The sequence below is a fragment of the Asparagus officinalis genome, chromosome 10 (assembly GCF_001876935.1).
Source record: "Asparagus officinalis chromosome 10, Aspof.V1, whole genome shotgun sequence".
Taxonomy (NCBI): Eukaryota; Viridiplantae; Streptophyta; class Magnoliopsida; order Asparagales; family Asparagaceae; genus Asparagus; species Asparagus officinalis.
In genome coordinates this window covers 63,321,236-63,346,281 of record NC_033803.1, presented here as the reverse complement: position 1 = coordinate 63,346,281, position 25,046 = coordinate 63,321,236, and the positions used below count along the sequence as shown (strand labels likewise).

At 35.6% G+C, this 25,046-nt stretch overlaps 2 protein-coding genes across 2 annotated transcripts; one reads left to right on the top strand and one right to left on the bottom strand.

The window, feature by feature from the left end:
• Nucleotides 274-6,184, bottom strand: LOC109826809 (the record flags this gene model as incomplete). The annotated part of the gene is made up of 5 exons (XM_020393828.1): nt 274-579; nt 963-1,029; nt 4,783-4,870; nt 5,652-5,895; nt 6,098-6,184. Coding segments are annotated over 5 exons (540 nt in total), but the record flags the coding sequence as incomplete, so codon positions are not given.
• On the top strand, nt 22,152-23,567 carry LOC109826808. Its single transcript, XM_020393827.1, has 4 exons — nt 22,152-22,412; nt 22,489-22,717; nt 22,804-23,139; nt 23,473-23,567. Exons 1-4 carry the CDS (start codon nt 22,152-22,154, stop codon nt 23,565-23,567), a joined length of 921 nt encoding a protein of 306 aa, XP_020249416.1.

Here is a 25,046-nt window from a genome sequence, read left to right as displayed (position 1 = left end):
TTTTTATTCCAGCTCAACAGTTATCAGCTAATGTCGCGCGCTTCATTATGTTAGTTATGGACAGGAAATTCTGCAAAGAAGAAGGCCACCAATCTTCATGAAGCGGCCAAACATCAAGATTTTCTAACCTTGATACAGGGCGATGACGCTCGCTATGGTCGGAGACAACTTCTGATTCATAGGCTCTCCTTCTTTATGTTTTCCAAACTACATGTAGCTTGTTTTTTTGCGTCAAAAAAAGAAAAATATTGATGCAAATTTGCAGGTGGGAAGTAAAAAAAAACACAGTCAAATATAATTTTAAACCGACAAGTATGATAACCGTGAGAAAAACTAATGCTGTCTTCACATTGTCGCCCTTGATAAACAAGCAATCATACTTTTTTTTATCCCCCACCCTTTCCAGTGTTGCAGAAACAAATTAGCTATATTTGAATACTAAATTAAAAATAATGACCAATGAAAAGCAAAAAATGGAGTTCTCATCTCACAAGGTATCCCACAACTAGATGCATCTCTCTGTGCCTAATCATAAAGCCCTTCTTCTTGCCATATATCTACTAAGAAATCGATCATCTCCTGCAGTTTCATCAAAGTTGGCGAACGGTGTAGATGATTGAAATTCACAAAATAACTAACTGAAATTTAAGAGGAGCAATGCAAAAAAAAAAGGTTAATTGTGGATAGACCCTATATGATCATTGTTTTGAACTTACTACTACCCATCTAATTTAAGTTTTGCAGATGGGACCTCTGAGTGAATGTTTTTTCTTCTCTTTTTTTTACCCTCATGTCAAAAGGATTCTTGTCCTTCGAGGGTAAAAAGCGTAAACAAAAAATTTCACTCAGGAGGTATATCTGCAAAAATAAAACTTAAGGGGTAGTAAGTTCGAAACAACGATAATACAGGGGGCCTACTCACAATTAACCAAAAAAAATTAGAAGTGTTTGTAAGGACTTACAGATAATGGAATTGGTTGTGAGAAAGGATGATTGTTTGTGAGCAAGTCTTCATAAGTTGTGGACCAGCTGGAGAAAGTTACAGATTAAAGAGTTTAAATAGCTTCTTTCAAATATTAATCAAATTTATCCAATTGCTAAAGATTTTTTTTCTCTCCTCAGAGGGAATGCAATTGAAATAATCACACATGGTTGAAGGCATACATGTAAACATATATAATACAAAATTAAATGTCAAGTTGCCAACATAGTTTTAGCAATTTGACACCCAAAATTCTTATTTCTTCTGCTTTTTCAAAAGTTTCTCTGATACTAGTCCTTTAAATCTTTAATATTTTGAAGTTAATCCCTTCGATCATGAAAATTGATACTAAGTCCCCCAATCCTTATTTATATCTGCTATTGCTATTCCTGATTGCAGGGATCAAATTGAAACAAAAACTAATAAGAATTGGGGACCTAATAGCAATATCAATGATTTGAGGGACTAAGTTGAGACCACTTACAGGACCTAATAGCAATTTCAATGATTTGAGGGACTAATTTCAAAACACTAAAGATTTAAGGGACCTAATAGCAACGTTTGAAATCTAATGTTTTCATCTATAACGTCTGAAAGCAAGCATATGTGCAAGCGTTTTAAATCTGGCTGAATATTTGACAATACATTCCGTACCCTGCTAAAAAACTGATCCTTGTTTACCAACCACACATTGTCTAACCAAATCCAATTCTCTCTCGATACGTTCCTCAAAAAATCCGATTCGTGCTGATTCTTCCCCCAACTAACGAAGAGATCTGGGAGGAATTGCCACATATGAAATTGAGCACAATTTTGCAAAGAAATACCCCACTTGTTTCTCTTGACTTATAACGTTAAATTGGTTAGTAATAACTACAAGCCCAATGTCCTGTATTCCATAATAATGTGTTCATGACTCAGGTGTAGTCTAAAATAGGCCTGTTGTCCCTATAAAAGATGTAATGTTACACAACACATAATCCTCAGCATGCCACCTTACCAGCCTATCGACATCAGTCGTGTTGACCCAGGATTGTTATGATGTCGGCTAGCTTGCAACTGTGAGCGGTAGTTTCCATGATGTGAGACAATCAGAAGACTGTGCATGGAAATTAAATAAAAAACATAATAATTAAAACAATCAAATTTATTACAAAGGTTAGTTGAAGATTTTTGTTATAGACCTAAGCTGATTGAGCAAGCGATTAGTTTAAAGCAGATTGACATGTTTCCTTCTCCTAGTTTCTGTAGACCTAATATTTGTATCAGTTTTTCACCTAGCAACTTGTGTCGAGACGTCTCCAACTCATTCTTCTCTTCTCCTCAATTCTTCTTTTCTTTCTCGACCTTCCACCTCACCCTCCGTACTTCATTAACCCATGCCGCTCTTCATACTTAGAGGGTGTTTTAGGGAGCCTTTGTGTGTGTGTGTGTGTGTGTGTGTCAAGGTAGCTTTTAAGCTAGTTTATCCATATCTACATGTTTGGTGAAATCTCAAATAAGCTAGCTTTTAAGCCACGTTTAAAAAGTTGGGATTCCCCAACTTTTGAAAACTAGCTTATAAGCTCATCTAAATAAGGTAGGTTTGACCAACTAAAAGACTTTTCTACCCATACAAAATTTTTAAAGTGTTTATCATAAAAAACAAAAGCTAGCATAGCTCATAAGCTTCAAAAAAATAAGCCCTCTCTAACACCCTCCTAGTCTTAGATATTCAGCTCAATATGCAATGTCACCTATGATGTTTTCTCTCATGTCTGCGTCGTGAAACTACTAGCCACATGATCAATTATTGAGAAACAACCTAACTTAGTACTTCATGCATATTGTGATAATTCTATAGAATCATGAGGGGAGGATCTACAGGTGATAGCTTTTGACAGTCTTAGATCTGAATTCTGAAATGTCTAAATATATTTCCTCCTTTCCAACAGTCTTAAGTATCATCCCAAGCTCTCTCATTTCCTTCGTCATGTACCTCAAACACCCTAGTATGAAAAAAGGTAACAGGTCCTCTTACTTTAATTAAGAAAACAACAACTTGTTTGGATGAATAGGATTTAACATGTGGGTCTTTTTTATTTTAATTAGTAGCTATGGAGATAGATACTTGTTTCTTTTGTAAAACCCACCATATTATCTCCATTGCACTCTATCATAAGCTTTTTCTGTGCAAATAAAAGAAAACTATATGCTAATCCTTTCTCTTGTCCACGTGTCTTTCCATCTATCATCGTCTAACAGACAGATAGATTCCACAATTGACCATCATCTGGTGTCTCAAAGCAATAATTTAATCGAACATAAGTGTGCATCATGTCCTTCCCTAGAAAAGACATAATGCATAAGTACATTATAACATCAACGGCAATTAAATCCAACACGATCACTTTGTTAAGCCTCCATGAGCTACATCTCATGCAATCTGATTTTTGAACCAATTCTTAGTCCAATTCTAAAACATTAAGATCCGCAATACAGCAATATTGAATGAATCTTGTTGTTCTCAACACCCTCAAGGAAAACAATTGTTAGACCCAATGTTACAGAAGGCGCTAGGCGGACTACGCGTTTGAGCTAGCGCCTAGACGTGTAGGCGTACTCATAGGCGGTGACTAGGCATTTGGTTATTTTCTAAATTATTTAATTATAATAATTGATAAAAATATGTATTAAATTCATATAAATTTGCTAAAAAATGTAGCAATCTTAGATCCACAATAAATCATGTATATTTAAATACTAAATAGCCAAAATAATAACTAACAAGGATAGAAAGCGCTAGGAGGTCTAGGCGTTGGACCCGACGCTAAGAGTCTATGAGGTTTTTTTAATCATAATACTTAATAGTAAATGTCAATGTTATAGAAAGCTTATGTGTCGGACTAGTGTCCAGGCAGGTTTCTTCCTTCGTTTAAGTAGTGGTCAAGAAGATTTTGCTGAAGGTCAGAGGAGGTGGTGGATGTGTTCATATTTAGAGATTAAAGGAGTTTGAATGAGGTTGGAGGACGTGGAGGCTGCAACACAGAAAACATAATCAAGGCCTAAAGGGTGCAGTCTACATAAGCAGACAATGCTCTCTTAAATACTCCCAAAATCTAAGTGGGTAGCCTAGGTACCACCTAGACGCTAGTTAGGTGGCCTGGGTAATGCCTAGGCCTAGGCGTACGCCTAGGCGGCCTAAGCAGAGGCTTTTTAAAACAGTGGTTAGACCATTAAGACTAACACTATTTAACCAATTATTGGCAGGCAATATGAGTCTAGGGATTTTTCTTTCATTTGTTATCTATTTCCATACCCAAACTAAACCTCAGTGTTAAGGTCCCCAAGCAACAAAAAGAGTAGGAGTATTATAGTCTTGGATCCCTAAATAAGAAAACAAAAGAGGTAGCAGTGATCTTAGATACTTTAAGATATACAGTCATTTGATTTCCAAACCCCCAGGAAACAAAAATGGGAGGTGTTGTAATGAGCATTGTTTACTACTAGCAACCAAATTATTAAGAAGGTCAAACATATGGGAACTTGACTTAATAATTCCACAATCAAATGATTGAGGAAACATACTTTTGCAATCAATACTAGTTTGAGTTATTGCATGGTAAGGAAGGGCCTCTACGGTAAATACTTAGTTTTCCATTGTTTGTAGCTTAATGTTAGCATGCATTGGAAAACTGCAAAAGGATAAAGTTAGGAATTCACACAATGACACCAGGCAACCAATTATTAGGCACAGATAATATATGCAGTGTATCTATAGAAGTTTCAAAGGAAAAAACAAGTAATCTAGTAAATCTGACCTTATTATTGGTTCTCTTGTTGGCCGATGATTTCTTTTTGACTGATCACCAATCCATTCTCTTCTTCTCTCATGCCAAGCTATAGCCGCTAGAGAGTAATGGAAACATATAAGTCTCAAGCTATTCAAGGACATAGATGAAGCAAGAAGAAAAGAAGAAAATGATCAGGAATTTCTTAAGCAGATGAATGAACAAAGGTAGAATATAAGTTACGAAGTCCAGTGAGAAAAATCCATGATAACAGAATTTTTTTTAAGGACAATGTATAAATTAGCTTTGTAACGAAAATATTTATATTTTTTGCATTAAGTTCTTCAACTGTACTGCAATTTGCATGTATGTGGGCAACGGCAACCATAGAAGCTACATGTATGTATCTAGATAATGCTAACCAAATAAAAGTGCAAAATTTTCATGATATGAAAGATAACACAGCAAAACCCTTTTCAGCCCTTCAACATGTTATTGCTTAGGTGGAACCATGGAAATAACAAAAGACAACTGATAATACCAGTCCATACTTATATTCGCTCAGACCTCTAATAAAGAAAACAAGCAGTGCCAGGAGGCTGATGGAAACATTTTGTGAGGCAAAAAATAAGAAAATGTAGAAGGTAAGATGTAATAACAGAAGAAAAGATGCATATGCCTACTTGCAAAGCTATGACAGCATACAAATACAAACGCACACACTCGCTCACGTGTGCATATGCGCGTGCGTGTGCGCATGGGTGTCGGTGGGCTGGTGTATGCGCGCATGTAGTTTAGTCCGTTACTATTTTATTGATTTAGAGACAGCAGTTGTCATCTAATGTTTGATTATAGTGTGGTACTAATCTCGAAACAAGTGAATATTAAGAAAGACATACCATGATTGATGAATGAAACAGTAGTCACATTTTCTTCTGTAGACTTGTTTTCTTCACTGAGAGTAGGTGGGCATGAAGACAAGTGTGCATCAAGGGAATGAGACATACTAACATTGTTTTCCATGACCTTTGGACCAGTTGACCATTCCCTTCTTCTACGCCTTGAAGGTTGACGAATATCCCGCTTTGATTGTCTATCCGATATTAAATGGGATTTTGACAAACCGCCAACACAACAACTGCTCTGTACAAAGATTGACAATAATGAGAGACCTCATACAACCAACTGAAGACTGCTAAATACATTAAATCATTATTAACCTGATTGTTCAATAAAACTTAACTCTCTAAAAAATAAAGATAAAAAGGATTATTTAAGAGGAAGAAACAAAAAATGAAGCACAGACTATTGTGCACTTTTTCCTTAATGCATGATTAGCACCTACCCCATACAAGCTAATAGAGAATTCCTTCAATAGGACAACCCATTCAACATGACCAGATGAGAAGAGGAAGCGGTGAATACCATACTTTCAGTCAGTAAGCAAGCAGCTTTTGCCTCCCTGAAATAGAATAAGCATCAGAGTGCAGAACTACAACAGCGTTATAAGTAGTTATGACTGTATTAAACAGATATTAAAAGGTTAAACTCAGACAATCAGAAAACTTTCAAACAGAGAGCAAATCAAAGAAGTTATGCGGTGAAAAAAGGAAAAGGAATTTTATTTGAGGAATCAATAATATTATAGAATAGCGACAAATTGTAGCAATACTTATATAAGGTGCCAGCTTAACCATTGAGGAAAACAGGTAGTAGTCACTACTAAGTATGATGCAGCAAGATCACGGTGTAAAAATCAAGCTGCAAACAATAACGACATTATAAGGCGAAAGTCACCAGAAGGAAGATGATCCTGCAATCATAAGATGCAGTGTTTGCATCTCTGAGTTTATTCTGTAATATTCTCTTGTTCCATTAGTTACAAATGTCCATAATATCATTAAAAAGGGAAATGCACAATAATCGGCTGTGAGCAATCAACCACATAACCTTCAGTGGAATGGGTGGGTTAAGTTTATTGATGTTTCAAGGACGACAACAACAACAATAATGGTGTTGACCTGCCATTAGTCAGCAACATAGAGCCATGATTGATTATCAACAACCACCATGTGCCTTTTTATTTCCTTAATAAAGATTAACCTGGCTGTACTCCTAGCTGTGGCCCAACTATGATCTCCTTAACGGGGTTGCATACAACTGAGTTGCATAACATTAAACTCTTATGTCTTACCCCTATACCAATTACCAAATTGTTGAAGTTACCACCAGAGGGAATCTATTTTAACATACGCGCACTATCCCGCAAGTCAAACATGCCTTCCATGGGAAAGACGCAATTTGTGGATAGGAATTTCATATGCTCAAAGTGAAAACCTAAAGCGAGAAAACCTTGGGGCAACAAGAAGATTGCTTCACCAGGACCTGAGTTCATGGATCTGAGAGATACACACTTTTCAATAAAGTCAAGGCTGCAAATGGACTACCCTCTTAAAATAAGAGCCTAAGTGGTTGTCTCTAACACATTGCCGACAATCACACTAAAAAAACTCAAAACATGGGTGGCATTGGCAACTAACAGCGTGCAATGAGGAATCTCACCAATCCATTCCCTTCGGCAATTAGGCATGCGGTAAGCCTCAATGGAGGCAATGACTCAATTCAAACGAGAGAGCTAATGTAACAAAGTATCTAGGAGATTTTTGGAAGAAAATTTGTCATTTTTAAATTCTGCACGTGTTTAGACGATTTATAATGCAATAGTGGGGGAAATGCAACAAAGTGAATTAATCTGGAATTCTAATATCAACCCATCTACAACAGCTCATGATGGGTGTATTTTCCATCCTAAATTTTCTAGTAAATATATTATTGTAAATTTGAGCTCCTTTATCCCATTGTAAATATATTATAAACTCCACAAAGAACTCTTCTGCACAATGAATCGATTAAGTTGCAGGAATCCTAATTCCACGAAAGCCCATATTTAGTTACCAGAAATTAACTCCAGCATCATCACCCAAAAACATGATAATTAAAAATTTGAGCCTGAACTCTCAACAAACACCTACAAATATTCTCCTAAAACTAATCAAAACTCACCACAAATCAACTAAACCAACCGAAACAATGTGAACTCTTTAATCCCTGAACTGCCTCATAAATTTCTTCTTTCAACTATCTCTAAAATACACAGAAACTAAAACTACCATCAAATTTATTCAAAAAAAAATTTCACCATATATCAGCATCACACACTAACCTAGAAAAAAAAAACCCAGTAACCCTTTCCATCAAATCTAACCAAAACCCATCAATTTTCTTCTAAAAATCAATAAAAATAACGCAAAATTGAAATTTTATACCTTTGAGCTCCGCGGTGGACTTCGGTCGAGAAAGGGAGAGATGGAGAGGGTTAATGACTGGCGAGCAAGCAAGAAGGGATCTATTCGTCTCCACGCTCTCACGGTCCGTTTATTTGGGAACTTTTGACTCCGATTGATACCTAATTGTGGGGCTCACTTTGCTTTGATTGGGTTTTCAAGTGGGGGATCGCTATTTAGGTGCCGGAGGTTTTCTCCAGAATATTTGGATATTGCCAGGAAAAAAGTTTAGCGTATCTGAGCCGTTGATTGAATCTGACGGCTATGGGAGAGCGGTTGCGGGTTTGGATCCGCATGCTAACTGCGAGCGGATTATTGTTGGTAAGACGGATCTAGATACAGATCATACCCGACCCGTTACAACTGAACACATCCATTTTGTGAAAATTAAGGGCCTTAGGTATTGCTTTTTTTTTTATGGTTGATTCTGCTTATTTTTTCAAGAAGCAATCAATAATTGTATTTGATGAAAAAAATTTAACATACTTATTAAAATTGTTTCTGTTTTAAATGGGGTGTTTTTAGAGGCAATCTGATAAAGCTTTTAAAATCAGCTTCTATTTTTTTAATTTATATAGTATATATACATTTTTATCTTTTAACAATGAACAATAAGCAAAGTTCTACCAAACAAGTCAACTACTTTTTAAGTATAAATTTTTAATATTAAACTACCAAATAGCTATTTTTAGCAGCTAATATAAGTTTTTATAAGCTGCTTTTATTAGCAACTTTGTTATAAGCTCCAACAATACCAAACTGACCATTAGACCACCCATTAAGGAACAATAAAACTTAGTTGTAACAAAATTAAAACCCAACTGAGGTACAATTTATATATTATCTATAATATTATATTAAGAACTTACTGGGACCGTGGAGGGTACCAAAAAGTTTGAAGGAAATTTTACTCTCTAATAGAAAAGTGAGAGCGTCTCATTTCTTTTTGTAGAACATTCTAAACTATAAAATGAGTACACCATTAGAGCTACTAATTAAATATCTATCACAATTTATTTTGTAAGAGATATAAATATAAAATGATAAGATTCTTTCTAAAACAAATTATATCTACATACTTGGTTTAAAATTAATTAATTATAATAATTTGACGATAAAATATGAAATATGCTCTTTTTTATTAACATTATTTAAAGTATGTTATTAAGATGATATTTTTAAAATAATCCATTAAATTACGATGTACTACATTTCCTTTCATTAAAACCATATTATTAGTCAAAGTGAATATATGATATACCCCATTTGAAATAATGTAACATAAAACAACTCATCTCTAATGAAAAAATATATCATAAAAACAGCATACACAGCTCCATGTAACCTTACTGTAAGTGCCCCTTTTACATAAGATTTGGAATGATCAAGTTTTTGAAAGCACCCTCCCTAGGGTGAATAGAGTATTTGCTAATCTAATCCGATATTAATATCAAATTAAACTTATTAATAATATCCTAGTAATTGTGATATACAACAAGATATACAAGCAAGGATATGCAACGAGATAATAGGCAATATAAACAAAAAGTATAAGATATGAACAATAAGAGCAACAAACGCAAACACAACGAAATTGATTACGGAGTTCGGTCGACCCACAACCTACGTCTCCGCTACTCACCCTCGAGGAGAATCTCCACTATCTCAAATAAATCAATTACACAATCGGTTTTCCAAGTTCACCGTAAACTTTTACAACTCTCACAATTGCAATCACACGTCACACTTCTCTAAGTGTTGGACCTCAAGTGCTCGGAATTACAACATCTCCCTAGGATTTACTACTGACGCCAATTCTCTTAGAATTGACCCCGTCTCTCACCAACTACTCCTCTAAATACCCTTGTGTATTACAACGTGATCTCACAATTAAGCATAAGTACAAAGTGTTTGTTCTCTAACAAGATGAGAACTAAGTTAAGCTCACACTCAAGGAATCACTCACAACAACCCAAATTGTACTCAATGTGAAATACTAAAAGCTCAAAAGTTATGTGTGTATTCAATGAGTAAAATGAAATGTAAACTTAATTTAAAATCTAACTTAATGAAATTGATAATCAACAAATATATATATATATATATATTGAGTTTAGCTTCTGAAGAACAAGAGTGAGAGAGATTGAGATTGAAGCCCAAAAAGAATGGAAATGATCTCCTCCTCTTGTGAAACTCTCTTCACATAAACCTACTTGTAAAACACACTTAAAACGCACTTAAACACTTGTAAATTTTGATTAAAACTTTTCTTAGATAGTTATCAAGTGTTGAGGCTGAGGGGGTATTTATAAGTTCACAAAACAAAGCCCCAAAAGCCAAGAAAAAATAAACAATTCCTAAAAATAACCAAATCCCTGAAAATTTGGAAATCAACCAAAACTAGCCGTTACAGTAGCCGTCAGTCGACTGATGATACTGTTCAGTCGACTGATGAGCTGGCCATAAGTTTTATTTTAGTCATTGTGATCAGTTTTAGTGTTTGGGAATAACAATGATTTTGACTATTTTCTTTATAATTAGAAGGGTTAACTCTTAATCCTTCTAAATAGGATATTAGTAAACTCCTCATTTTGAGGGGTTAACTCATTATAATCCATCTAAAGGGGTTAGCTTAACCCTTCTATATTTTTTATGTTTGGCAAATTATGGAGGGTTAACTCACTTTAACCATTGTATAGATTTTTTATGTTCGGCGGGTTAAGAAGGGGTTAAGTCTCCTTAACCCCTCACTTAACCCTTTGCCAAACGGTACCTTAGCGTTTTTAATATTTGATAAAAGTTAACTGTGGTGATTCTTAATAGGGTGCTGCTATATGGACCCCAAATAGGGAACCCAAGGGGGGACATGTGAGGTGTCCCCCTCGGAATGCATGATGCACTGTTCATGCATTTAGAGGGGGACACCTCACCTGCCCCCTGTTTCCCTTATTTGGGGTCCCTGAGGCATTTTTGTTCTTAATATTACATTCGTCATCAGATTTTGTTGACGTGACAATGATCTGGCACTGTCATGTTTAGCAAAAAAATTAGTGAAATCACAAGTTCAACATACACGTTTGTATGAAACTTACAACTAATTTTTGCTAACGTGTCAGCCACGTGATCTCGTCAACAATATTTTACAGAAGTTTGCAAAAAAGAACATAGATTGATGACAATGATAATATTAATGACTGTGTGGTTGATGATTTCTAAATATTAATGATCCGAAACGATACTTTGGCTAGCACATAAGGGGCCTACAACAAAGTTTTGCCAAAAATCTATATGCATTATTAGATTATCCATCATTATTTTAAGTCTAATTTCTAGTTAAGTCCAATTTGATTTATGTTAAGTCTAAATTTACAGAAAATCCTCAGCATTAAAAAACAACAAATTATACTCAACCCTAATAACTTACACTAAACTCTCAACAAACCTAGATCTACCCTAACAAGCAAAAATTAGGATATATAAGCAACGCTAAAACGAGTGAGTGTTTATAAGTGCAAGTTTTGAAAACTCCATTAAGAGTATATAAGTGCTGACACAAACAAGTGAGGGTATATAAGTGCAAAATAGAGAAAACTAGACGATATTTAAGTGCAATTAAGCCATTCGAAATTAGTCACTCAAATCATTTAAATTGCTACTACATCCTCCGAAGTATCCTAATTTGTAAATTCAATGATTCAAGGGTGGGAGTCAACAGGGACTACCATCGCAACAATACTAGCAAATACTTTGCATAAACCCTAGAAACCCCCCACCGCCGCCTCTTTTGGCACCGCCGCCTCTTTTGGCACCGCCGCCGACGCCACCGTCAGCGCCTCTGCCGACTAGATTCCAAGTCCCCCGCCGCCGTCGAGCTCTGTTCCAATCTCCGTCGTTGCTTCTCTCAAAAGGTACTCTGCTTCCCTCTTTGTTAACTTCTGTCCTGGTTCAATTTGTAGCTGTAGATTCGCCCTAGACGCTTTTAGGGTTTGAATTCATTCTTTGTTGGTATACGATCAGATTGTGTTTGTTTGGGTAGACCCCCTAGAGGAACTCAAGTTTGAGTTTATATTGAAACCTCTAGAGGTCTGAATTTTGTCAACTATTATTCATGAATATTTATATATATATTAAAAATTCACACATGTGCAATTTCGCGTAATCCGATCAGTTGTCGCATAATCTGATTAACCATGTTTTTAAAACCTTGCCACTTACATCCTAACATGATATGCATGTTTAAATTCTAAGTTTCTTGTTGTTCTTTTCTGCTAAATCAGAGTGAGCGTCGAAGATATGAGAATGTGTATATGGAGCAGCATTTAGGTTAAATATGGGGTAACTTACAATGAGTTCGTCTGTGTGGATCGTGTTAGATCTAAATCAAAACTTGAGATCTAAAACCATATAGCCATGATTAATTCAAAGAGATTAACAATAATCAAAAGAGCGGAAGCTTATACCTGAATCCATGGATGAAATCTTGATTTGGGTTTTTGATGATCTTCTAACCTTAGGGTTTCTCTAAATCCGAATTTCTCTAGCTAGATGGGGGTGTAGAGAATTAGAGAATGTAACCCTAGGTTAGGGACCATAACCCCTTATTTATAGATGTTGTACTTTTGTAATTTAGCCCCTCAATAAATCACAATTACAACCTGGTATCTGCACATATAACCCCATGATTATATTTAAATACCCATTAACCCAACTTAATTGATCACTTTAGTGGGTTATCCTGAAAGATAGCAATACACATTGATTAATCATATGTGCCCACAAATAGATTTATTAGATTAAATCCAACAATCTCCCACTTGGGCACCATATGATTCCTTAAACTGTGTATAACCTTATGAGCTCAAAAATTGCTATCACTGAAATGGTATTTCCGAACAATCTCGTCCATTGACTATATCAATATAGGATCAAAGCGGCCTTCGTCACATTTATCGTGACTCGACCCATCAATGGTCACATATACCAATACAATCAAACGACATAGATCAATCATGGATGTGCAGCATGAAAATTACATGCAATGTGATCAGTACATGTCTATTTTCAACTGGTCCTCCTTAGTGAGGTCAAAACCAAACATAATGTAACAGAGTGTCTTAACTGAATACTTTATTCTGATCAGACAATACAACCAAACATAAAGCACCACAAATACAAACTCCCACTAAAACATAATATCCTCAAATAATACCACACCCATATGAGCAGTATGCTCATGAAAGACCTTAGGTGGCAATCCCTTAGTAAGAGGATCAGCTATCATGGAGTTTGTCCCAATGTGCTCTATGGATATCTGTCCACTCTGTACCCTTTCTTTCACAACCAGGAACTTAATGTCAATATGTTTTGACTTAGTTGAGCTCCTGTTGTTATTGGAATACATTACTGCAGATTTATTGTCACAATATAGCCTTAGTGGTCTTTCAACATTTTCCAAAATGCGCAGTCCCGTGACAAAATTTCGCAGCCATATTCCCTGATTGGATGCCTCATAGCAAGCTACAAATTCTGCTGCCATAGTGGAGGAAGCTACTAGTGTTTGTTTGACACTTTTCCATGATATAGCTCCTCCTGCTAACATATAAATGTAGCCTGATGTAGACTTCCTGCTATCTTGGCATCCAGCAAAATCAGAGTCCGAATACCCAATGACCTCTAATTTCTCTGATTTTCTGTATGTGAGCATGTAATCTTTTGTTTTCTGAAGATACCTCATAACCCTTTTGACTGCTATCCAATGATCCATACCAGGGTTGCTTAAGTATCTGCCTAACATCCCAACAATGTACGCAATATCCGGACGCGTACATACCTGAGCATACATTAGACTTCCTACAGCCGAAGCATAAGGAATCTTCTGCATTTCCTGAATTTCAAGGTTACCTTTAGGGCACTGATTGAGACTAAACTTGTCTCCTTTAGCAACAGGGGTGTCACCTGGTCTGCAATCTTGCATGCCAAACCTTTTAAGTACCTTATCGATATAGCTCTTTTGTGATAATCCAAGAATACCCCGAGAGCGATCTCGATGTATCTGGATCCCTAATATAAAAGAGGCGTCCCCAAGATCTTTCATCTCAAAATTCTTTGATAGAAATCTCTTGGTTTCGTGCAACATGCCTATATCATTAGTGGCAAGCAAGATGTCATCCACATACAGAACCAGAAAAATATACTTACTCCCACTGAACTTGTGATATACACAGTCATCAACAATGTTCATCTCAAAACCGAACGAGATAACTATTTGTTGAAACTTATGATACCATTGACGAGGAGCTTGCTTGAGTCCATAGATGGATTTCCTTAATTTGCAGACCATATTCTTTGGGTCTCCCGACACAAAGTTTTCTGGTTGCACCATATAGATCATCTCATCAATGTCTCCATTGAGAAATGCAGTCTTAACATCCATCTGATGTAACTCAAGATCATAATGAGCAACAAGTGCCATGATTATTCTGAAAGAGTCTTTCGATGAAACCGGAGAGAAAGTCTCTGTATAATCAATGCCTTCCTTTTGAGTATAGCCTTTAGCCACAAGACGTGCCTTATACCTCTCCACATTACCGTTTGCATCCCGCTTGGTTTTAAAAATCCATTTACAACCAATTGGTTTTGCACCTTCTGGTAATGGGACAAGTTCCCAAACCTTATTGTCTTGCATAGACTTGTACTCTTCATTCATGGCATCAATCCACTGTTGAGAGTTAGAACTTTTCATGGCCTGAGAGAAGTTGATTGGATCATCTTCTAACATTCCACTACTTTCCTCATGTTCTTGGAGAAATACAATATAATCATCCGGAATAGCATTTCTCCTTTCTCTCGTGGATCTCCTTAATGGCACTGGTTCTTGAGGTTGTTGAGTTTGTTCTTCTGGAACAGGGAGTTGTTCAACATTATCATCTTGAGGTTCCGGATTTACTTCTTGAGCAACAACAGGTATAGGAACCTGAATATTGTCAAAAGTAACTGTATGGATTGGATCTGAAGCCAATTCCTCCTCAAAACTAATGTCTCTAACCTTATTTCTCCCCCCAAACTCAACATCCTCAAAGAATGTTGCTGTTCCCGTCTCAAAAATGTTCCTTATAGTGGGATCATAAAACTTAAAGCCCCTAGAGCGTTCAGAGTATCCAATAAAGTAGCTGCTAACTGTTTTGGAGTCCAATTTCTTTTCATTTGGCCTATAAGGCCTTGCCTCAGCTGGACATCCCCAAATATGTAAATGCTTTAAACTGGGCTTTCGACCAGTCCAAAGCTCATAAGGTGTTTTAGCAACTGCTTTACTTGGTACTCTATTCAGAATGTAAGCTGCTGTCTTAAGTGCTTCTCCCCAGAGTGACTCTGGTAAAGAAGAATGAGCAATCATACTTCTTACCATATCCTTAAGAGTCCTGTTTCGTCTTTCAGCTACACCATTCATGCTAGGTGAACCCGGCATGGTGTACTGTGGGACGATACCGTATTCCTCTAGGTATCTAGCAAATGGTCCTGGACGTTGTTCACCTGAACCATCATATCTACCGTAGTACTCACCACCACGATCAGATCTGACGGTTTTAATTCTTCTGTTGAGTTGATTCTCAACTTCAGCTTTATAGGCTTTGAACATGTCCAGAGACTCAGATTTTTCATGAATAAGATATAGGTGCCCATAACGTGAGTAATCGTCTATGAATGATATAAAATATTGTTGACCATTCCAGGATTCCGTAGGGAATGGCCCACAAATATCCGTATGTATCAATTCTAAGACATCCGAAGATCTGTTGGCACCTAATCTTTTCACTTTGGTCTGTTTTCCCTTGATACATTCAACACATACGTCGAAGTCCGAAAAATCAAGGGAATCCAAAATGCCATCAGACACAAGACGCTCAATTCTACCTTTTGAGATATGACCTAAGCGCTTATGCCATAATGTCGCCGAATTTTCCTTATTTAATTTACGCTTAGTACCACGTGATTCCACATGCAAGGATTCATTGTAAGAAGCAATTGTATCAAGCAAATATAGGTTGTCATAAATACTCAAGTAACCGGTTCCCACAACATTTGAATTAAAAGATAAACTGAATTGACTGTTTCCAAATGAACAAGAATAACCTGATTTGTCCAATACAGAAACAGAAACCAAATTCCGTCTAAAAGACGGTACTACAAAAGTATCTTTTAAATCCAAATAATAACCAGTTCCTAACAACAACCTAAAGTGCCCAATTGCTTCCACATCTACCGATTGTCCGTCGCCCACAAAGATGTGTCTTTCAACATCACTTGGCTTTCGGTAGCTCAGGCAACCCTGCATAGAAACACTTATGTGAGTAGTAGCACCAGAGTCTAACCACCAAGTGTTTCTAGGTACTGAAGCTAAATTAACCTCAGAACAGACCAAAGCAAGGAACGTACCCTTATTATCACGCCAGGCGTGATATTTTGTACAGTCCTTCTTTACATGTCCAGGCTTCTTACAGAAGAAACAACCCTGATTATCCTTATGTTGTTTCTTCTCAACTGGACCCTTAGCAGCTTCCTTATCATTCTTCCTTTTCTTGCCCTTATCCTTAGAGGCATAGGCCAAATGAGCACTTTCTGTCTTATCTTGCTTCAACCTGTCTTCTTCTTGCACACAGTATGAAATGAGCTCATTTAGAGTCCATTTCTCCTTTTGACAGTTATAACTGACCTTAAATTGGTTAAACTGTGCAGGAAGAGACAACAAAACCAGATGCACTAATAACTCGTCACAAAGATCGAGTTTAAGTGCCTTAAGCTTTGAAGCAATATGAGACATTTCCATAATGTACTCCCTGATATTTCCTTTGCCCTTATACTTCATTGAAATCAAGCGAGCTAAAAGCGTGCTTGTTTCTACCTTATCGTTTTTCGCAAAACGCTTCTCAATTTCGGCAAGGAAATCTTTAGCCTTAGTAATCCCTTCGGATTCTATGCCCCTGAAGGCTTCCGGAACGCCGCGCTTAATGATCATAAGACTCATGCGATTTGAACGCTCCCACTTCTCATGCTCCTTCTTTGCATCAGGAGTGCTATCCGCATTGAGAGGTTGGGGTTGTTCAGTTCTTAATGCATAGTCAAGATCCATGCAGCCAAGAACAATTAATATGTTCTCTTTCCAAACCTTGAAGTTTGTCCCATTTAGCATGGGAATTGAGTTGATGTTAGCAGAAATTGTTGCAGCAGATGCATTAGCTGAAATAAAACAAAAGAATGCTCACATCAATAACCATAATCAATAAAATTCAAATAATGACAATCCCCATCCAAGATACCGGCACAACATTAATATCAAGTCTTTGGACAGTAATATTAACTTGTAAGTGATACCTTGTTGCAATGATCAAACATTGACAATAACTCATGTCAAATAATGAAACTATCTTTGGATCGATTCATTATTCACATGTAAACCTTATAATTGTCACACGCTTATCATCGCAGATGTGTATACAGTCTAAATAAATATTAACCTTCCTTTGGGCCGATTAAATATTTACACGAAAGCATACACACAAACATCTCACATTCCTCATGAACAATCTACACAAGAGAGGTTACTTTGGCAACTTCTTGTTTCAATTAATCAATTGGAGTGAGAGACAACCTTAATACCTTAGTGTCATAATATTTGAATTAAATAATTGATTAAAAACCGAATTAGATTTAAATTAAAAAATTTAAATCAACTGAATTTCCAAAAACTTAATTGGGGTCTCACAGCTTAATTAGGGCCCATAACTTAATTGAATAAATTAAGTATACCAAAGTGGACCCATGAAAAGCCGAGGCTTAACCATAATGAACACGAAGTTCCCTTAACTTCGAACGCGAGGTTCGACTGTATTGAGTACGAGACTCACTTAAGCACGAACGCGAGGTTCGTCTGAAAATGAACGAACGCGAGGTTCGTTTGATAAAAGAACGCGAGGTTCAACTTGGGAACGAACGCGAGGTTCGTTAAAAAAAATGAACGCGAGGTTCAACTGAAGTACGAACGCGAGGTTCGTCTGAAGTACGAACGCGAGGTTCGTCTGAAGTTCGAACGCGAGGCTCGACTGAAGTACGAACGCGAGGCTCGTCTGAAGTACGAACGCGAGGTTCGTCTGAAGTACGAGCTTGACGCTCACCTGAGTTGAACGCGAGGTTCACCTTAGAACGAACGCGAGGTTCGTTAAAATTGAGCTTGACGCTCACCTGAGTTGAACGCGAGGTTCACCTTAGAACGAACGCGAGGTTCGTTAAAATTGAGCTTGACGCTCACCTGAGTTGAACGCGAGGTTCACCTTAGAACGAACGCGAGGTTCGTTAAAATTGAGCTTGACGCTCACCTGAGTTGAACGGAGGTTCACCTTGGGAACGAACGCGAGGTTCGTTGAAATTGAGCTTGACGCTCACCTGAGTTGAACGCGAGGTTCACCTTAGAACAAACGCGAGGTTCGTTAAAATTGAGCTTGACGCTCACCTGAGTTGAACGCGAGGTTCACCTTAGAACGAACGCGAGGTTCGTTGAGCGCGAAGCTCGGTTAAAATTGAACGAACGCGAGGTTCGTTTGAGGTAACCACCTCCTTAATTTTCGCCATGAACCCTTAGGGTTTCAAATTGAAACCGCCGCCGACAAACCCCAAAAAACCTTTGATTTTTTATTTTCAAAACAGATCCAGAATTGGAAAAAATTGAAGGAAAAATCAAAGAAAAATCCAAAAAATTCCCAAAAGTTACTGTTCACAGGCGATTTTTCAGTTACTGTTCATCCGAAAAAATACTTTACTTCGTTACTGTTCATCCGAGAACATTACTGTTCATCCGAACCCAAAAATTAAATCTTTAACCAGAGATTTAAGATCAAAAACCCAATAAAACTTAAATCCCTAAGAATTAATTAAGGTGGCTCTGATACCACTTGTTAGATCTACATCATAAAACTTGAGATCTAAAACCATATAGCCATGATTAATTCAAAGAGATTAACAAAATCAAAAGAGAGCGGAAGCTTATACCTGAATCCATAGATTGATCTTGATTTTGGGTTTTGGATCTTCTAACCTTAGGGTTTTCTCTTTTAGCCGAATTTCTCTAGCTAGATGGGGGTGTAGAGAATTAGAGAATATAACCCTAGGTTAGGGACCATAACCCCTTATTTATAGATGTTGTACTTTTGTAATTTAGCCCCTCAATAAATTACAATTACAACCTGGTATCTGCACATATAACCCCATGACTTATTTAAATAACAAATTAACCCAACTTAATTGATCACTTTAGTGGGTTATCCTGAAAGATAGCAATACACATTGATTAATCATATGTGCCCACAAATAGATTTATTAGATTAAATCCAACAGAGAGTTAGTCGATTGAGTAGAAACTTTTGGTGTTTCCAGCCACTTTTATCAGTCGACTAATGACATTGTCAGTCGACTGATAACATGTACATGGTCAATTTTGATTTAAAAATCTGATTTTCAAAGGTGCTTTAAAAATAGCAAAAAATTTCAAAAATTATAAAATTTGGGGAAATGTTTATAAACATGAAAATAAACACATGTTACAAAAGAGATTTTTCAAATATCATTTTTTGTTTGTGAAAACTCATCATTTTGCAAAAACTCAAAAATACATGTTCGTTTAAACACTTCATTTTAACAAAATGACTTAAACTAAGTTTCGAAATCTTTTGATTGGATTTATAGACTTAGGAAAAGATAGAAACTAGTATTATTAAGTCCATAAATCAAGAATACATTATTTTCCCAAAAATGCACATATTTTGATAAAATCTGTTTTGTGTGTATGTGTGTGTATAGAGTTAGAGATTGAAGTATTTACACACTAAATATAACACCTAAACTAATATACCCAAGTTGATTGCATATGAATCTTGATCTTGAATCTATGACTTGATTTGTTGGCTTCATTTGAGATATCGTCATTGCGAAACTTTTTCAACCTGGATACATGCTAAACAAAAATACTGGAAAATACACAGTTATAAATTGTTTGTTAATCATCAAAACTAGATTAGATAGTAGGCTCATAAACATGAGTCCTAATAGTTTTCACATCTGTTGTACGTGCATTTGCACGTGTAATAATGCTAGTACTATATATTAAAAATATTATAGAGGTAAGAAATTTTGTAGCACTAGAATAAATTTGTCCTTCGTTCAATTAAAAACAAGAGGGAATTTTCATCTTTTTACTATAGTTTAAAATACTTCACGCCTTCCCAGTACGCTATCTATCTTTTCCACATAATTAAATCACGCATTCCCTCCCTAACAAACTCGGACAAAAAAAAACTTTAAAAATAAACAATTTATGAGTAGATCCAACCTCATTAGGTGATTTGTGCATCATAAGCATCATAAATAAACTTTAAAAATATAATACACTATGACAGAATGATGGTTATGAGGTGAAGACTTATTTAGCAAAATAAGCTTTTAAAGGACAGATTTGTGAGGTCCGCATATTTTGATATGATTAGCAAAGTGGGAATCATCACATGACTATCTATTGATAACTTATTTAACAAAATAACCCGTTCAGCTCATGCTCATTGTTTCTGTTATGAAACTACAATTATTAATAGTAAAGATCTTAGCTAGCTCAGAGGATTTTTTTTTTATATCAAATTCAACCTTAAATTTTTTTATAAAATTCCTAATGATGGACAACTAAATTTATTCTTTTATTATAATCTAAATCTTTGGAAATTAGAAGTTTGAAAAATGATGGACCCTATTGAAAGAGTCACATATTGTATCAACCGTATGCTATTTTCTATTGGCATACAATAGGGGCAATTTTGTACTTTATGTTTTAGGAGCTGTTTCGTTCGCTTTTGTGAGCCGCAGAATTGCTTTTCTCCTCCTGACTGCCGCTCCACGTCGACAAAACTCATTCTAGGATTTTCTTTTCCCAGCTTTGGTTCGCTTCTTCCCCCTCCCTCCAGCCGCGGAAATCTCCTCCACCTCAGATTTTTTTTCTTTCCCCCATTTCCTTCGAAAACGAGAGGAAATCACCCCTGATCTGTACTATTGTCAGATCTCGGGGTTTTGGGGGCACTCTTCACGCCTTGGTTTCTCTTCGAGACCTGCGAGAGTTCTATACCGTTGATTTTGTGCTTGATTCCCATAGAAGAAGGTCCTACTTCCTATTTGTTGGTGTTTTTGCTGAATTTTGATAAAAAACCAGCACCTTTATTGGGAAAAATTTTCTGGTTTTTTGTCGACTTGGATCTTCCTAGATCTTGCTATATTTCAGACCTAATGTATGATTCTCAACTCAGAATTGATTTGCTGAAAATTTTGTATGATTTAGAATTATTATGATGAAATCTTGCATTTTCTATAATTATCTAAAAATTAACTAAAAATTATCTCAAAATATGACTGCAATTAACTGAAAATATTACTAAAATTAACTAAAAATTATATTAATTATTATAAATATAACTAAAAATATTACTGAAAATGTTACTAAAATTAACTAAAAATTATCTTTAATTATCTAAAATTAACGAAAAAAATATTATTGAAAATGTTAACTAAAGATTAACTTTAGATAGAGGTTCACATCATTTTTAGAATATGATGCAGTGATAAAGTTGTATAATTAACTAAAATTTCTTCTTTATTGTCCAATGCTTCATGGGGTCTTAATTGATAGAAGTTTTGATTATTGACATTGCATATGGATGCTTGCTAGGTATATTAATTATTTTAATTTGATGTTTGCATCGTAGGTGGATGGTGATGAAGATTGTATCAATGAACAAAGTGTTGTTAATATGGTTCAAGGTGCTACACTATCTGTTTTTGTTATAATAATTACATTCATAAGGAGAATGCAAGCTAGACGTAAATCAATTCGTAGTGGTCCAGGTGAGGCAAAAAAGACAAGAGAGAGCTAGAATTGAATACATAGAGCATATTTATAATGGTTTTAGTGATAGTTGTGTAAACTACATTAGAATACGGAGTGATGCTTTTGTTAAACTAGCAAGTATAATGAGGAACAACAGGCTTCTAAAGGACTCAAGGAATATAACAGTGGAAGAACAACTTATCATGATACTGAACATTTTAGATCATAAATCTAAAAATCGCATTGTGAGATCTCATTTAATAAGATCGGGGGAGACAGTCAATAGATATTTCAACAAGGTTTTACAAGTAATTATTTGCATGCGTGGACGCCACATGAGACAAGCCCCCAATGATACTCCCCAAGAGATCGTTAACAACCAGCTATACTATCATTATTTCAAGGTATATCTACACTTTAACCATATATATAATCAATGAAAATAAATGATATCTTAGTAATGTGATACACGTATTATAGGATTGCATTGGTATGATAGATGATACTCATGTTGATGTAATGCTTCCGATTAATCTTGTTGCACGATTTCGAGACCGCAAAGGTGTTACACAGAACGTGCTTGCAGCTTGCACCCCAAACAAACTGTTCACATATGTCTTAGCAGGTTGGGAGGGGTCTGCAAATGATTATAAGATTCTCCAGAATGCATTATCTAGACCACAACCACATGGATTTAAAGTCTATGATGGTAATTATATAAAATTTTAACTTAAAACATTTTAAATTTAATATACAAACTTGACTTCATTAACAATTTTTTTAATAAAATTGTAGGTAAATACTATCTGTGTGATGTTGGGTACTCCACCATGCCAGGTTTCATATCTCCATACCGTGGTGTTCGATATCATTTGAAAGAATATTCGGGTAAAACACCTAATAATAGAAGAAAATTATTCAATCTAAGACATTCTTCTTTGAGGTCTAAGATTGAATCTGCATTTGGTACATTGAAGAATCGTTTCAAGATTTTGTGTGCTAAGCCGCATTACACATTTCCTATACAAGTAGATATCGTATTGGCATACATGGTACTTCATAATTTTATTGTAATTGTTGATCCAAGTGATGAACTACTCAACGAGTCCGAAATTAATGAAGATATTGATGGTGAGGTGACAAATGAAAATGATAATAATTTAGTTAATTTTATTCAGACTCAAACCTAAAAAGAGCAAACTGAATCAAGAAATGAGTGGAAGACTCTTAGGGATGACATTGCTTGGGCGATGTGAGTGGTCTACTGTGATGAGCATAATCATGGTGTAACCATTGAGACTTAATTCTCATATTTGTTGTACTATTTATGCTCATGTATGTACTCTTAACTCTATGATTTGGTTTGTCCACTTATTAGTTTTTGTTTTTCATTCATGTATTTATGTGATACTTCTTCCGGTTATTATATTTTGCCTTTCATTCATGTATTCATGTTTTAATTAGTGATGGCTGATAATACCTCATTAAGTGGGAAAGATAATCGTAAAGAGAAAGGTGTAGCGCCATCTCAGCCTCCACCCCCTCAGTCATTGCATTAAGGTGATAGTGGGTATTTTACTTTTCAGCAATCATACTTTGGACAACCACCTCATGCATTTCCCAACATGTCATTCCAGGATGACAGTTACTTCTCGACGCACCCTCATTTTGGTTCATATACGAACATGCTAAGTTCTCTTACTTTTGTTAGCCTTGTTAAGTCTCATGTTTAAGAGCCTACTCCCTACCCTAATCTTGTTTTGATGATTACAAACAATTTCTAACAACGTTTGTCAAATATTTATATTTGATTGTTAGGTTATCTACACAAATATCCAAGTTGGAGGTTGGATGGAATTGCGTCATAACGATCATATCAAATGGAGGTTGACGAAAATAGTGGATTGAAGCCAATTACAATTCAAGTCATATACAAGATCAAGCTTCGTCTATGTTACCAAGATCGAGCATCATGAAGATCATTGCTTGATAAATTAATTTATGGTTTATATTATGTGTGTTGATACTTTAAGCTCAATATGATACACACACAATTTATTGGTTTATCTGTTTTCTTGTTTTATCCACAAACTAAGTTTTTACAAGCAAAATAAGTACTTGTATACATACATGTTTGTTTTCTTGTGGATAAATGGTTTTGATTTTGTGATATAGATATAAAACAAATATATATTCATATACATATGTTATGTTTCATATTTATCATTTTATCAAATGCATATATTCTGCAAAACTTTATTTTTGCATAACATTGAGTTTTTAGTTTGTAGACTTCATAACAATATTTTATATTATTTTATTAAGTCTATAAAATCATTTTACAAAGTTTTAAAATTGTGTTTAAATCAATTGTCAAAAACATGTATGTTTAGTTTTCATGTTTTTGGAATGTTTTTGCAAAATGAAGAGATTTCTCAATTGGGAAATGTAATTCCAAAAATTCTTTTTGTAACATGTTCATTTTCATGTTTACAAGTATTCCTTAAAAATTTTACATTTTTCAGAATTTATTTGCTATGTTTAAAAGAGGTTTGAAAATCAGATTTACTGTTTGTTTCTGGCTGATAACTTATTATCAGTCGACTGATGGATTTTATTAGTCGACTGATGAACTCACCTAGAATTGTCAAAAGTTTTTGTTTTTGTGACTGATAAACTATCAGTCGACCGATAAGCTGTGAGATGCATGTAACGATCAACTCATCAGTCAACTGTACTGTTCATCAGTCGACCGACGGCTTTCCAACGACTAGTTTTTCCAGATTTTTAGGTTTCAGTTTTTTTATCTTTTTCCTTGGCTTTCTCTTGGTTTTGGGCATTGTTCTATGATTCTCTATATACCCCATACCCTCTAACTTCTGAGGGTAATTAAGAAAGTTTTTAAACAAGTTTAAAGCATGTTTAAAGTTTGTTTAAGTGTGTTTACAAGTTTTGTTTGTGAAGAAGTTTTCGCAAGGGCTTGAAGAGATCATCATTTGGTGTTTGAGCTTCATCTCATCTATATCTCTCTCCCTCTC

Bases quoted from the DNA above. Each gene is read 5' to 3' on its own strand.
- LOC109826808 (XM_020393827.1), top strand. From the start codon at position 22,152: ATGAGGAACAACAGGCTTCTAAAGGACTCAAGGAATATAACAGTGGAA. The intron at 22,413-22,488 runs GTATATCTACAC...CACGTATTATAG, and splicing joins TATACTATCATTATTTCAAG to GATTGCATTGGTATGATAGA. The intron at 23,140-23,472 runs GTGAGGTGACAA...TGTTTTAATTAG, and splicing joins AATTAATGAAGATATTGATG to TGATGGCTGATAATACCTCA.